Below are 15,799 nucleotides of genomic sequence, written 5' to 3' on the forward strand. Positions count from 1 at the left end.
CTCAAATCGATAAATAATTAAGAATCCTCCCCAGTGGAGTCGCCAAATTGTAGGCGTCGCTCGAAGTGCGCCTACGTAAAAAGCATGTGGTGAATATGCTTGGCACTCATAGGAAGTAGGAATTGACATAATACGATTAGGGACAAGGAAAGTAGGGAGCCGCCAACAAGTTTTTAAGGAACTTGTAAACCGTTCACGGATCATAAAAAGGCAACCACAAATAAGGGAAAACGAAGGCAACAACGATTGACCCGTGAAGGTTACACCCCCATCATAATCCATGAGATTACTAACTCCATATGGTTCGGAACCACGAAAGGAGGATCGGGGATGATGGTACGAAGTGAGTCATGGAGTCACATTCGCCCGTATTGGCCTCTACTCGATTCTTATAGTGAAAAGCATTCCTGTGATCTCAAAGGCATACAAACAATAATTCAATTCGCTCCAAACTATTATTTAACTAAATTGGTTTAATATTAATGCACACATAATTCTAAAATATTGTGATCACTTCAATTAATAATAAGATTAAAAGGATCCTAAACCGGTTGTCCAAATTATCTTATTAGTCGTGATTTTCAATTACACATTTCCTTTAACATGCAATATGGTGATCATAAATAGAATAACATTAATATTAAAACCAAATTAATCACAATTCCAACAACATAAAATCGTTAGAAAAATAATAGAAATAAAAGGAGCATGATCCTTACCTTGATTCTGTTTGTTTGCAACTACAAAATAATAAACGAGTTAGTAACTTCAAGGAAATAAATAAAACGATGATTAAATTAAATTAAATTAAGTAAAGTTGATTTTGGGGCCAAACCCTCAAACAGTTCTACCTTTCACGCCTTGGCTTAAGGACAGAACCTCGAGTAAAATATGGACTCCTTTGAGTGCTTGAAGAAGGAATTTTGAAGTGAAAAGGGTAGGCTAGTGTTTAGGCTAAAGCATAGAAGAGAGAAAATAAAATAATCGAATTACTCGGTGCCCCGTACATCAGAAATGAGGGGGTATTTATAGGGAAAATGTGCTGAGGGAGCACACGGAACCCTAAAATGATAAAAACCCTAAAAAAGTATCCTGTGACACGGTACACTTTTGGAGTGACGCGGAAAATTTTCAGAAAACGGGATGAAAAACGCGTTAAGGGTTTACGCGGAAAGGACACAGAATGTCCCGTGTCACGGCAGATCTCTCGTGTCACGGGAAGTCCCACCGTCAGACGGGAAGGATTCCCGTGACACGGTGGCAGTCTGCCGTGGCGCGGGAACTTCCAGTCCATTTTTCCGTCTAAATTCATTTTAAACCCTAATTTCTTTCGGCTTTTTAAGTGCCGATTGATAATTTCGGGCTTTTTCTGGCTTTTATTATTCGGGCTAAAATAAGAAAATAATTAAATAAAAATAAATAAAGGGTTTGGGCCAAAAATAAATAATAAAACAAAAGGTTTGGACTTAAAATAAGTTGGGCTGAAATTAAAACTATGCTTTTACCAAACATCAAGACTAATCCATGGACCGTTCAAAAGTATGAATTTAATAAAATTCGATTTTTTAAGCACTCTTGGGATTAAATACTAAACCCGACCAATAGTGGCGGTGAAAGGTTATTTATCATCGGGTTTGGTTTTGGGGAGACATTTTTAGGTGTCTACAACATCGAAAATCCAGAAAGCAGACCTCTACAACCTCAAGACGGACAAGAAACCAAAGCAGCCTCCCTATTCCTCAAAGAAGGATATTTTGCAAACAGCAGACGAGAAACCAGCAACCGAGGGGACTGAATAAGACGCCAGCTTTGCTTAGCTAGAAAAGCAGAGTTGAAAGGAGCAACACTACGAATTCCCAAACCTCCCAATCCCTTTGGGAGATGAAGCAAAGCAGAAGATTTGATAGCCATCACTCGACTTGAAGAAGAAGATTTCCACCAAAACCTAGCTAACAAGTTATATATCTTGGAGCAAATAGTCTCAGGAACTTTAAAAACCGATAAAATGTGATTAAACGAAGCTACTAACACCGAGTTAATTACAATTAATTTTACAGCGGAAGAGAGATGCAAAGATGCAAAACCCTAAAGTCGTTTAACCACTTTATCTAAAAGAAAATTAAACTTTGAGCATTTACTTCGCCCCAGATCAACCGGGAGCCCCAAATAAGATACAAGTCGGGATTTAGCGCGCAATCTCAAACAATTAAAAGATAGTCCTGATAATCCTCTGGCGTATTAGGACTAAATTTAACAAACGATTTCTGCATAATAAGCATTTGACCAAAAATATCGTAGAAATCAGAAAGAACATGCATCACTTGATCACAAGCAGAGGGCGACACCTGAAAAAACATCAAGGATTCATCTGCGAAAAATAAATGAGAGATGGCCGGAGCTCCTATTGCAACTTTAACTCCCTAAAAGAGACCCTCTGATTCTTCCTTACGCAACATAGCAGAAAGAATGTCCATATAAAGGACAAACAGATAAGGCAAAAAAGGATCCCACTGACGTAATCCACAACGAGGCCTGAAACTCTCAGTCGGAGCGCCATCAACTAACACTAGTAGAAAATACGTAATGGCAAGCGGTTCAAACCCCCTAATGGGAAGCGGTTCAGAACCGCATGCCTTTAGGGGGCTTGCCAATTGGTCTTTTAAATGGAAAGCGGTTCAGAACCACTTGCCAATTGTAGTGAAAGGGCAGCGGTTTTGGCGCCAAACCGCTGCCCATTAGGGGTATTAAAAATTTAAAAAAAAATGGTTTTTTTCAATTAAATTGATACATAATCAAACCATGTGTAAAAATATTAATATTTTTATTAATTAATTGTTATAATATTACAATTTCTGATTTTCAATCACAAAAAAAATAAATTAACAAAAAAATTTATAATAATTACAATTTCTGATTTTCAACCACCAAACACCATCAGCCACCACCCCACACCACCAGCCACCACCACACACCACTAGCCACCACCACACACCACCAGCCACCAGCCACTACCCCACACCACCAGCACCACGACCCCCCAACCAAATTACGACCCCCACCCACCAAAAAAAACCCCTCACCGAAACCACAACCCCCAGCCACCCATCCACCACGACCCCCACCCACCAAAAAACTCCTCACCGAAACCACAACCCCCAGCCACCCACCTACCACGACCCCCACCCAAAACCAGATCCCTACCCACCAAAAAACCCCTCACCGAAACCACGCACAACCCCACCCACCAAACCAGATCCCCACCCAAACCACGACCCAAACCCAAACCACGACCCCCTCCAAAAATCAAATTAAAATAAAAAATAAAAATAAAATCGAAATAAAAATTAAAAAAACCATCGATCTAACCCACCACGACCATCTATCCCACCGATTTTGGCTTCAAATTATGGTTTTAAAGGTCAAATTCGACCATAAAAATTCTAGATCTAGAGTTTTCATGGTCAAATTTGACCTAAAAAACTTAAACACCCACACGCATGCACGAATTTGCTCGAAATTGTTCAAAATTTGGTTGAAATTATCCTCAAAATTTGCTCGAAATTACTCGGTTATGGTTCGAATTTGATGAGATAAGAAAGAACAAAGAAAAAGGGAAAATAAAATAAGAAAGGGGTGAATTAGAGGGAAGAGAAGAGGAGAGAGAGGAAAAACGGGAGTAGAAAGAGGAGAGAGAGAGAGAGCAGCCAAAATGAAAGAGAAGAGAGAGAGAGTTGATCAGTAAAGAAAGAGGAGAGAGAGAAATAAAAGAAGGGGGGCGCGCGGATTTAATGTTTTTTTAAATGGCAAGCGGTTTGGGGTTGAACCGCTTGCCAATATATCTAATGGCAAGCGGTTCAACCCCAAACCTCTTGTCATTATATATATTGGCAAGCGGTTCGCGCCAAAACCTCTTGCCATTTAATATTACAGGTTTTTTTAAAAAAAATAGGTGGATGACAAGCGGATATTTAAAACCGCTTGCCATTTGGGGCTTCCCATCACTTATTTTCTACTAGTGTAAGACTTGGTACGAGACTATCGAGACACACTGCATAATCAACTGAATCCAATACTGAGGGAAACCAAACACCTGAAGAACATGAGCCAAAAAATCCCAGGCCACCCTGTCATGAGCCTTGTTCATATCCAGCTTCAAAGCAGCATAAAAGCGTTTCCTAGCTTTAGAAGCATTCATAAACGATATCAACTCATGAATCATCAAAAAATTATCAGACATAAGTCGACCAGGAACAAAAGCATTTTGGAATTCCGAAATTAAGCTCAGAAGCACCCCTCGCAACCGATGAGACAAACATTTCGCAATGAATTTGTAAACAACATTACATATACCAATAGGGCGAAATTGCAAAATGAGTTTAGGATGATCAATTTTCGGGAGTAAAACAAAAAGGTACGGTTCCAGTCTTTAAGAAAATACCCATGACCAAAGAAAAACTTAAGAGCCTTTATGACCTGATCACCCACCCTATCCCAATGAGTTTTGAAAAAAGCCGAAGGAAACCCATCCGGACCTGGAGATTTCTCGTCTCCAATACTAAACATAGCATGTTTTATGTCCTCATCAGAATAAGGGACCAGCAACGTCTGACGTAGAGTCTCAGATAACAAAGGCAAGTGAAGAGAATCGCAAGGAAACTGAGAAACCGAGGATCGGATCTCAGAAGGAGACTTTGACTGCCCTAATAAAGATATTTGAAAAAATCCAAAGCTAAGGTACAAATACTCCCAACATCCGTTACCCAAGTTCCAGCATTATCCTGAAGGCCAATTATAGTGTTGCGTCGCTTTCTAGCTTGGACAGCAGAAAACAGTAAACGGGTATGTTAATCCCTAAACGCATCCCACTTCACTTTAGCTCTTTGTTTCAAGAATAGAAAAGTAGCTTGAGCCTCGACAGTTTTCTCCATCCTCAAGGAATTAAAATGACACTGACTGTAACAAGAATCCAAAACAGCCGCCGCTTGAGACACCTCAGCCACCAACACTTTCCAATCAATACCCCACAACTTCTTATGAGAAACACACCAAGCTAGTAAACGATGTCTCAGAAGACATAGTTTCTTAGACAAAGAGAGCATATGAGAACCCGAAATATATGTCATAAAAATATACTGGACTATGTCTGCCACCTCTGAAGCATGAAGACACCAATTCTCGATCCTGTAAGGCCTTTTACATATACCAATGTAGGCGTCTACGATAAGCATGTTGTGAATATGCTTGACACTCATAGGAAGTGGGAATTGACATTATACGATTAGGGACAAACAAAGTAGGGAGCCGCCAACAAGTTTGTAAGAAACTTGTAAACCGTTCACGGATCATAAAAGACAACCACGATTAAGGGACAACGAAGGCAACAACGATTGACCCGTGAAGGTTACACCCCATTCATAATCCATGAGATTACTAACTACATATGGTTCGGAACCACGAAAGGAGGATCGGGGATGATGGTACGAAGTGAGTCATGGATTACTAACTACATATGGTTCGGAAACATGTAATATGGTGATCATAAAATATAATAAAATAAACATTAATATTGGAAGCAATTCAACAATAAATTGTTAGTCAAATCAAATATAAAATGACCTAATCATGATACTAGCAATATTAAAATAAAATAAGTAATTAAATTAATTAATTACTCACATTCAGCGCGTTCCTTAAGATTGTTACATCATGAATAAATTGTTAGTAACTTCAATAAAAAAATATAAAGCAAATGAAAATTAAATTAAATAAATATAGATTTGATTTGGTCCAAACCCTCAGTTATTTATACCTTTCACGCCTTGGTTTAAGGACGGAACCTCGGGTTTAGTATAGACTCCTTGGAGTGCTTAAGGGAAAAATGGTGTAATTAGGAATATAGGTTTAAGGCTTAGAATATGAGAGAAAGAGAAGAGAATGATTTTTGATGTAAAAGAGAGAAAGAGAGAAGGATTTGATGCCCCAAACTGTAGAAATGAGAATCTTATTGATGTGTCTATTTTATATAGTATTTTACCCCGTCCCTTAGTCATAATTAGTAGTGTTTTTGGCTCTTTAGAGCCACTTTTATTACTAATTGGTGTTTTCTAGTGTTTTCGTAGATATGGTTGACTTTTGCAGGGATACTTTTGGAGTATTTTCCCGAGATATTTTGGAGCAATCACAAACATTGGAGAAGCACGACCAGATTTTATAGCCCAGGGCCGGTTAGAGCCATCGAACCGGTGATTAAGGGCTCGGTATAGGTGATACCGGGGCATTTGGACAGAGTATTCAAGACCGGAAGAGGAAACCCAGATTGGCCCGAAGAATTGGAGCCCAATCGTAGTCCAAATAGTGGCCCAAGAGAGCCGCCCGGCCAAAGAAGCTGGCGCCCGGAGGCGCGCCCGGCCGGGCGGGAGAAGCTAAGACTGGCGCCCGGTGACGCGCCCGGTCGGGCTCGAGATTAGTACTGACGAGCAAAAAGGCGCGCTCGATCGGGCGGTGCCTCGCCCGATCGGGCGCGTGTATTTATTAGGAGACGATTAACGTCGTTTTAGTTTGTTTTAATTTAGGATTTGTACGGAGTATAAATACTCCTCCGTAATACGATTTTGCTCTCTCTTCTTCTGTTCCTTTTTACTCTTTATTTACTCTCTTAATTGTTTCCTTAGATTCTCTCCCTATAAAACCTTTGTTCTTAATCCTTTCTTAATTCCAGATTTGTTTGGTAACTATTTCTCTTCTCTTAATCTTAGTTGTTTATTCTATTCCTTTAATTATGTCTTATTTTATTGCTTTGATTTGTTTAGTTTCTATTATGTGTGAGTAGTTTTATTTCTAGGGTTTATGGGGATCCTTAAATAATATGAAGGGGTAATTTATTGTTGTTAATTATCAATGCTAGATTAATCTCCTATTGATTGACTAGATTAGGCCTGATCTTTTATGCATGAGTTTGACAATATTGATTCGAGATTCGACAGATGAGAATTGATGTTTAGGTCTAGTTTCAATAGGCAGATTAATTTATAAATGGTTAAGTCAAGATTCGAGAGATGAGATTTAATATCGGTAGATTAATTCTGTGATTGTAATACGTAGCAAAAACCCTTTACAATCTAGTTAATTGATGCATTGATGATTGACTATTATTGATTTTTGATATTGCATGATAATTTCTTATTGAATTGTTTTAACGCTTTACAATTATGGCTTGTAAAAGTATAGAAATATTGAATTGATGAATCGAGCAGATGTTAATTTGATATTAAAGGCTATTTTCAATAGGAACTCAGATCTAGTAAATTGCGAGAGCCTGTTAGAACTATGTTGATTAATAAATTGCGAGAGCCTGTTAATCATGTTATTTATGCAATGTCAATGATTGATTATTATGTTTTACCCTGGAGTATTATTTATTGGTGAACCTATGCCCTAGATCCTTTTATATATTGTTTTCTCCCTATTCTCAAACTTCGTAGTTTAGTTTATTATTCAAATATTAATATTGGTTACTTCATAATCTAGATTATATTAGTTAATTAGGAATAAAAGGACTTGTTTCCCTGTGGAGTTCGACCTTACTTCCTTAGTTAGAGGACTTAGGTAATTACTTTTGATTAGGGGATACGACTTTACCCTGTCACTTATTTATAGGGAAAATGAGCAGAGGGGACACACAGAACCCTAAAAAGATAAAAACCCTAAAAATTAACACCGTGACACGGTAGAGAACACCGTGACACAGTGTCATGCACCGTCAGACAGGGGAAAATCCCGTGACGCGGGAAAAATTAGAGTGACGCGGGACATATTTGATCTACAGGAAGTGAAAACGCGTGAAGGGTTTACGCGGAAAAGACACGAGAAAATTCCGCGACACGGAACACGTACCGTGACACGGTAGTGTCCACGGTATAGTACATTGTGTCACAGTGTAGGAAAACGCGGAAATTACACGGAAAAAGCACCATGACACGGTAGAAATACCGTGTCACGGCATCAGGTACCGTGCCACGGTGGATTTTGACGCGAAAAAACTTCGAAAATAGCCCCGTGACACAATGTAAACTACCGTGTCACAGCACCAGGCACCGTGCCATGTCATCAGGCGCCGTAACACGGTGCTTTTATATTGTGCGCGGTAATTCCAGTTTTTTTACCCGTTTTTAAAATCATCATAACTTTTGATCCGTAACTTGGAATAAGGCATATAATATATAATTGGAAATCTTATCAAGTCTAATTTCTAACCCAATTGGAATCATGTCAAAATAGTTTGTAGATTTTAAGAATGGCCGTTTTAGTATAAGGGTGTCGGTTTTGGACCGAGTTTAGTGTTTGGCTCATATCTTCTTCATTTTAAATCGGTATTGGGCTTATGATATATGTTTGGAAAGATTATTTCAATGCCTATTCAACCAAATAATAATTGGATCAAAATTATTAGGACAAAAGTTCAGTTTCTCTCAGTTTTGCGATGTGGACACGAAAAGAGGAAAAAAAGTTATGATTTAGGGAAATGAGCTAGGAAATGAATTGGTTTATGAAATGTATTGAATAGAACATGGATTTAAGCACTCCAAAGATTAAATACTCAACTTGACCAATAATGGCAGTGAAAGATTGTTCATAATCGGGTTTGGTTTCGGGGAGACATTTTCAGGTGTCTTCAACCAGTAGGCAAAGTGTCACAAAGAACAATTGCAGCATGGTCAGAAAATAGAATAGGTTGGTGCTGAACCGAAGTTGCAGGTCTGTCATTGTAGGCGTCGTTTGAAGTGCGTCTATGTTAAATCATGTGTGAATATGCTTGTCACTCATAGGAAGTGGGAATTGACATTACGATTAGGGACAACGAAAGTAGGGAGTCGCCAACAAGTTTTTAAGGAACTTGTAAACCGTTCACGGATCATAAAAAGGCAACCACGATAAGGGACAACGATAGGCAACAACGATTGACCCGTGAGGCCGTGAAGGTTACACCCCATTCATAATTCATGAGATTACTAACTCCATATGGTTCAGAACCACGAAAGGAGGATCGGGGATGATGGTACGAAGTGAGTCATGGAGTCGCATTCGCCCGTATTGGCCTCTACTCGATTCTTATTGTGATAAGTGATTCCTGCGATCTCAAAGGCATACAAACAAAATATTCAATTTGCTCCGAACTATAATTATGCTAAATTGGTTGAATATTAATGCAACACATAATTCTAATATATTCGTGACCACTTGAATTAACAACAAGATTAAAAAGAAACCTAAACCGGTCGTCCAAATTATCTTATTAGGCGTGATTTTCAATTACATATTCCCTTTAAACATGCAATATGGTGATCAATAATAACAATAATAGAATTAACATTAATATTGGAAGCAATTTAACAATAATAGCGTTAGTCAAATCAAATAATAAAATGACCTAATCATGATATTAGCAATATTAAAATAAAATAAGAGTAATTAAATTAATTAATTACTCACATTCTGCGCGTTCCTTTAAATTGCTACATCATGAATAAACTGTTAGTAACTTCAATAAAAATATAAAGAAAATGAAAATTAAATTAAATAAAATAAAAGTAGAGTTAGTTTGGTCCAAACCCTCAGTTATTTGTACCTTTCACGCCTTGGTTTAAGGACGGAACCTCGGGTTAAGTATAGACTCCTTGAAGTGCTTAGGGGAAGAATAATATAATTAGGAATATAAGTTTAAGGCTTAGAATAAGAGAGAGAGAGAGAGAGAGAGAGAGAGAGAGAGAGAGAGAGAGAGAAGAGAAGAGAATATTTTTGGTGTAAAAGAGACAAGGATTTGATGCCCGAATTGCAGAAAGGGGGGTCCTATTTATAGGGAAAATGAGCAGAGGGAACACACGGAACCCTAAAAAGATAAAAACCCTAAAAAATAACACCGCGACACGGTGCCAGGCACCATCAGACGGGGCACACTCCCGTGACACGGTGGAAAATAGTGCGACGCGGGAAATAATTAAGGTACGGGAGAGAAAACGCGTGAAGGGTTTACGCGGAAAGGACACGGAGATGCCCCGTGTCACAGCACAGACACCGTGACACGACATTTTCTACCGTGGCACGGTGCAATATGTCGTGTCATGGTGTAAAAAAGTACGCGGAAATTACACGGAATATCCCCGTGTCACGGAATGGGCACCGTGACACGGGAAATTGCACAGTGACACGGTGCAAAATCCCGTGACACGGTGGATTAAATGTGCAGAATTACACAAAAAGGGCACCGTGTCACGGCAATAAGCCCCGTGACACGTCAGATTTTGCCGCGTCGCGGCGTTTTAGCTAGTGCGCGGTAATTTCAGTTTTTAACGCGTTTTTAAAATAATCATAACTTTTAATCCGTAACTTGGAATAAAGCATATAATATATCATTGGAAATATTATCAAGTCTACTTTCCAACCCAATTAAAATCAGGTCAAAATGATTTGTAGATTTTAAGATATGGACGTTTTAGTGGAAGGGTGTCGGTTTTAGGCCGAGTTTAGTGTTTTACTCATATCTTTATTGTTATAGCTTGGAATTGGGCTTGTGAAATATGGTTGGAAAGATTATTTCAAGGCCTATCCATCCTAATAATAATTGGACCAAAATTATATAGCCATAAAATCAGTTCAGCTCGGTTTTGCGATGTGGATATGAAAAGAGGAAAACAAGTTATGGTTTAGGGAAATGAGCTAGGAAATGGGTTGGTTTATGAAATGTATTGGATAGAACATGGATTTATGCACTCCAAAAATTAAATACTCAACCCGACCAATAATGTCGGTGAAAGGTGTTCATCACCGGGTTTGGTTTTGGAGAGACATTTTTAGGTGTCTACAGTCATGTAACCAAAGTGATGTAGCATATTCCTTATCTAGTATTTCAAAAGTAGGATCGGTCATTGTTCTTCCATTAGTCCAAGTGAAAGCGGGTCCGAAAACGGTATAACAATCAAACCCACATCCAATTTCCATTGGATTAAATCATAACGACCTTGAATATCTGGGTTACCCCCACCTTATCTGAAACAGAGTCCACCTGATTAAAATCTCCAATTAACAATACATTCGGATACGAAGCAACAATATCAGAAATGTCCCTCCAAACTGTTAACTGATCCGCAACTTGCGGCGCACCATACATAAATAGGACATGCTTTACTACTTGATTCTCCAGTATCCTACATAATATTACATGTGGAGAAATCAAAAGAGGTTCGACCAGAATAGGAGAAAACCAAAACATAAAGAGGCCTCCACTAAGGCCCACCGAATCCACACTTACAAACCCGAAACAAGACAAGGAAGCTAATTTATTTGCTACAAAATGAACAGAAACCATAGTTTCCGCTAAGAACACAATATCCACATAATTAGAGCGGACTAGAGAAGCAATGTAAGGAACTTTAGAGGAGTCCGCTTGACCCAAACCCCTACAGTTCCATGCCGTAACCTTCATCTTGCACCAGGTGACCCAATCTGGGTCACCAAACCCTCGGCAAACGTACCATAACTAAAATCCTTAACCAGAGAACCAACACCAGACCACTTGCGCTTTTTGAAAGGCGGACATGGAACACACCCTGCTGATACTGCCTCCTGGAAAGGACCCACTAAACTTGGCCCCATTTACTCAGCCGAACCAGAACCCCCCCTTTTAATTATTTCCAGCACACCACCCGGGCGCTTCACAGAGCATTTGTTGGGAACCCATTTCCGCATTTTTTCCCGACCTTGTGAATATAATAAGTGGACCTACTTCGACCCCTTGATCTCATGGTGGCAATAGGTGACTTTACCTCTCGATTTTTATTCTCATCCATCAAAATATCAAGGGTTGATGGTGATTGAGGCGGTGTGTAGTCCATAGGAACAACCTCGTCTTTTTTAACAGGGGAAACAATTGGAAAATCATCTTTGTAATTGTTTGTTAATTTTGGAGTCACAACGGGAGTGTGAGCATCATACGGTGGCGAGAATTCAAATGCTTGTAACGACGAGTCTCGGTCAACATGCTGACTGATAATAGGAACACCATTATGTCGGCCCAATCTAGTGGTTAGGGATGAACCACACTGATTAAACGGAACATGGGTTGGAGAATTGATCTGAGAAGAATTAGTACTAGAGTGTAAAACACAAGTTCTTGAGTTTTGGCCCAAAAGATTATGGCCCTTTGGATTAAAAGAGCATGACTTAGCATTTGGATGGTGATCACGTGGTGGGCCATCAGAATAATCCAAAGGACGCCGCCAAAACTCACTACCCCTCCCAACATTATCACATGAAGGCTAACCACATGTGACATCATTAGACCACCTACCAAAATTTTGGCAGTGGTTATCATTATCTATAGCATGAGATATACATGGGGCATGTCCATCATCTTTTGCATGAACTTTTGAGTATGGACCCTCATTATCATGGGAGCTGCACCAGAGTTCTGTAGTCCAAACTTGAGGTGAAGGAAGTATACCATGAATAGCACCCAGTGGCGGATCTATGTGTGTGCACGATGAGTCACGTGACTCAGCAGTGAGGACAAAAATTATTAAGTTTAATTAAAAAAACAAAAAGTGAAAAACGCGTGAAAAGCGATGAATTTTCACCGACTTACTACTGACTTTAGAGTTTAGACTACTGACTTTCCTTAAAAAAAGACTACTTACTTTCCTCTTTCCTGACTTTTTTTTTTATTTTTTATTTTTTATTTTGAAAAATTCCTGACTTTCCTTCTTTCTCTCTTTTTCCTTCTTCTTTCTCTCTCCTCCTTTTTTATTCTTTCTCTTTCCTTCTCTTTCTGCTCCAAAAGTTCAATTACTTCTCTAATGGCTTTTCTTGGCTCTTCTTGATCGCCCATTTGAAGTCAAAATAGTAAGAATTTGATGTTGCTATTTTTGGATTTTCTCACTTCAAATAATCAAATTAACCCCAACTTCAAACTAATGGAAAAAATTCAATCTTTTTCTCTACCAAGCTCTGGAGAAATCAATTCGTTATTTTTCAGGTTTCATTATATTTGTTCTTTCAAAATTCCATGAATTTCACTTTTAATTTGTTAAATTAGATTGTGGAAATTACAATTGGTTGTCGATTTTTTTTTTTTTTTTGAGTTTTGTTGTTTTGAAACTCAATTAGTTGGTTTTTTTTTTTTTTTTTTTTTGTTTTTTTTAATGTTTATATTTTTTAATTGTCTTTATATTCTGGAGTTTTCTTGATTGGTCGTAATTTGATCTTTTTTGGGTCTTGAATCTTGATTGATGAAAATAATTAGGGTTTGTATCGAATTTTTGTTTTCACGTGAATTGGTAGCAGATTTGAGATGCTATGTTGTTGAAATTGAGATTTTTTATTGAATTTTGGGTACAATTATGGAGTTAGAATAGGGTTTATAATTTTTCCCAATTGGTGTTTGTTTGAGAAATGATGGTTGATCAAACAAAATATTTGATGAATTTGGACTTAATTTAGGGCCTAGGTCTCCCCGTCACCCATGTTAGGCCCGGAAACAAGGCCGTCATCAGGCGCGATGGGTGGGACGTGGGAATCACCTTATTATGTTAGGGAGGCTCTTAGGAAGAGAATTAGGCATTGGTGGAGTTGGTCGTTGGAACAATAATTCAGGGTGACTCACAAGCTCGGATATCCTGGATACGCCACTGATAGCACCCGTATAAAGAGATGAATCAATAGGTCCAAATAGCACCCATGCTCCAGTCTCGTGTAGCTTACGAAAACGAGTTGCAAAATGAAACTTAACATAGTCATCGGAATTTGGACAAGTCTCACGACCGTGTCCGACAAAACCACATTTTTTGCAAAATCTAATAATACCTTTGTATTTAAAACGCACCCATGTAACACGATTATTCGTCGTGAGAAAATAACAACCTGTAATCAAAGGTAATGACAAATTAACTAATAATTTGACACAAGGATATGGACTAGGAAACTGACCATTCTCATTGTCTACCATAGTGATTTTTCCAACTCGAGCGAGAATCGTCGCTGCTACCGCCGGAGTTGAATATCTAATAGGAAGACCTTCTACACAAACCCACATATCCGCAAGATGTAAATTCATATGTAAAGGAACCGAGCAGCCTTTGAGCCTTTAAATAACACTGAATCTTCCTTTGAAGTGTACCCAACCCCTGGAATCTAGCTCCTCCACGTCCTCAGAAGTTCTATAGCAAAAAATAAAGTACTTTCCATAAGGCATGACCCGAACTGGAGCTCGAAGGTGCCAAAACTGTACAACCAAACGCTGAACCAAAGAAATTGAGAAATCACGCTCATCCCAAAACTGTCCTATGACACAGCAATCCCAATCAATATTCTCCTCATCTAGAAGAGGAGTAGTTGTTTCCTCACCCATAAAATAAGGATAGACAAGAGTATTGAAGTTTAGATGATCAGACATATAAGAACTTATAAAGCACTAGTTGCAAATAGGGGAGCGAAAAGCGAAAAGGTTTAAGAAAATTGTAGGGAATAATTTCAAGCTTTAATCCCACTAGCTTGAACCCCACTGTAATCATACACTAAAGTACGGTGGCATCCAAAAGGGAAGAAAATAGAGCAAAAGAGTCGCCAACAAGTTTTAGGAACTTGTAAACCGTTCACGAGGTGAAGGTTACACCCCGTAACGAACCAAGAGATCGTCAACTCCATAAGGTCTAGAACCAAATAAGAGTTCGGGGATGAAGGTACAAATCCAACCTAAAAGAGATTGAACCTGCCCTAATAATAGGCCTCTACTTTATTCAGATCGTATTCATGTGCGCTTTTTAATTAACATGTAATCAATGGGATTAACCCTAAACCTGTTTATCTATGTTGGTTGAATTTAATGCACAAATAAACCTATTATTGGCGATTACTTGAATTATAATCATATTAACCCTAACAAGATTATTAATATCTTATTAAGCGTGATTACAAGTACCAATTCCCTGTAAACATGCATAAAGGCGTGATCAAGCAATAACAAAATAAATATCAAGCAACATAATAAATAATAAATATCAAGAATAAAATAAATTATAATTGAAATAATAATAATCATAACAATAATAATAATCATCATTAAAAAATTATAGTCATAATCAAGACAATAATAATCATAAATAAAATGATCATCATCAAAATAATAATAATAATAATAATAATAATAATATTCATAATCATCATAAATTATAACAATTATAATCATAATCATGTTCATGTTAATATTAAAGCATAATAATAGCAAGATCCTAGGCATGATACTAACAAGATTAATAACAAACCCTAGCATGTCACTAAGCAATAAAAATCAAGGCTTTAGCCCTAACATGATACTAACAATCACAAATATTAGGAAGAACATAGGAAGCATCATAGCAATCATATTTAATATTAAAGTTACCCTAGACATGATACTAGGAATATCATAATAACAATGTAAACATGATTTCTACATCATAACATTAATAAATCAATTAAAGCACTTACTTTGATGCCTCGTACCTCTTTCTAATAACAAAATACACACGTTAGTAACTTCAAGAAAAATAATAAATCAAACAATTAAATTAAATAATTGAAATAGAGATTTGGGACCAAACCCTCAGAAATTAAAACCTTTCACGTCTAGGGCGAAGGCAACTTCGAATATGGCTAGGTGTTTCTAGATCTTGCGAATGTGGAATTTTGTATTTGAAAACAAGTTTAGAAAAAGAGAAAGATGAATGAATTAAAAGAGAATTAGAGAATTAATGATTGCGAATGAAAGCTG

At 37.9% G+C, this 15,799-nt stretch overlaps 1 protein-coding gene across 1 annotated transcript; it reads right to left on the minus strand.

Annotated features, from left to right (window-relative positions):
- Nucleotides 1-1,701: 1,701 nt before the first annotated feature.
- LOC145625192 (uncharacterized) lies at nucleotides 1,702-11,649 on the minus strand. The gene is made up of 5 exons (XM_081678266.1): nucleotides 11,529-11,649; nucleotides 4,523-4,700; nucleotides 4,091-4,424; nucleotides 2,205-2,345; nucleotides 1,702-2,085 (listed from the first exon to the last, which is right to left on the minus strand). Exons 1-5 carry the CDS (start codon nucleotides 11,647-11,649, stop codon nucleotides 1,702-1,704), a joined length of 1,158 nt encoding a protein of 385 aa, XP_081534392.1.
- Nucleotides 11,650-15,799: the final 4,150 nt, after the last annotated feature.

Source organism: Chenopodium album, chromosome 3 (assembly GCF_948465745.1).
Source record: "Chenopodium album chromosome 3, dcCheAlbu1.1, whole genome shotgun sequence".
In the NCBI taxonomy this organism is placed as follows: domain Eukaryota; kingdom Viridiplantae; phylum Streptophyta; class Magnoliopsida; order Caryophyllales; family Amaranthaceae; genus Chenopodium; species Chenopodium album.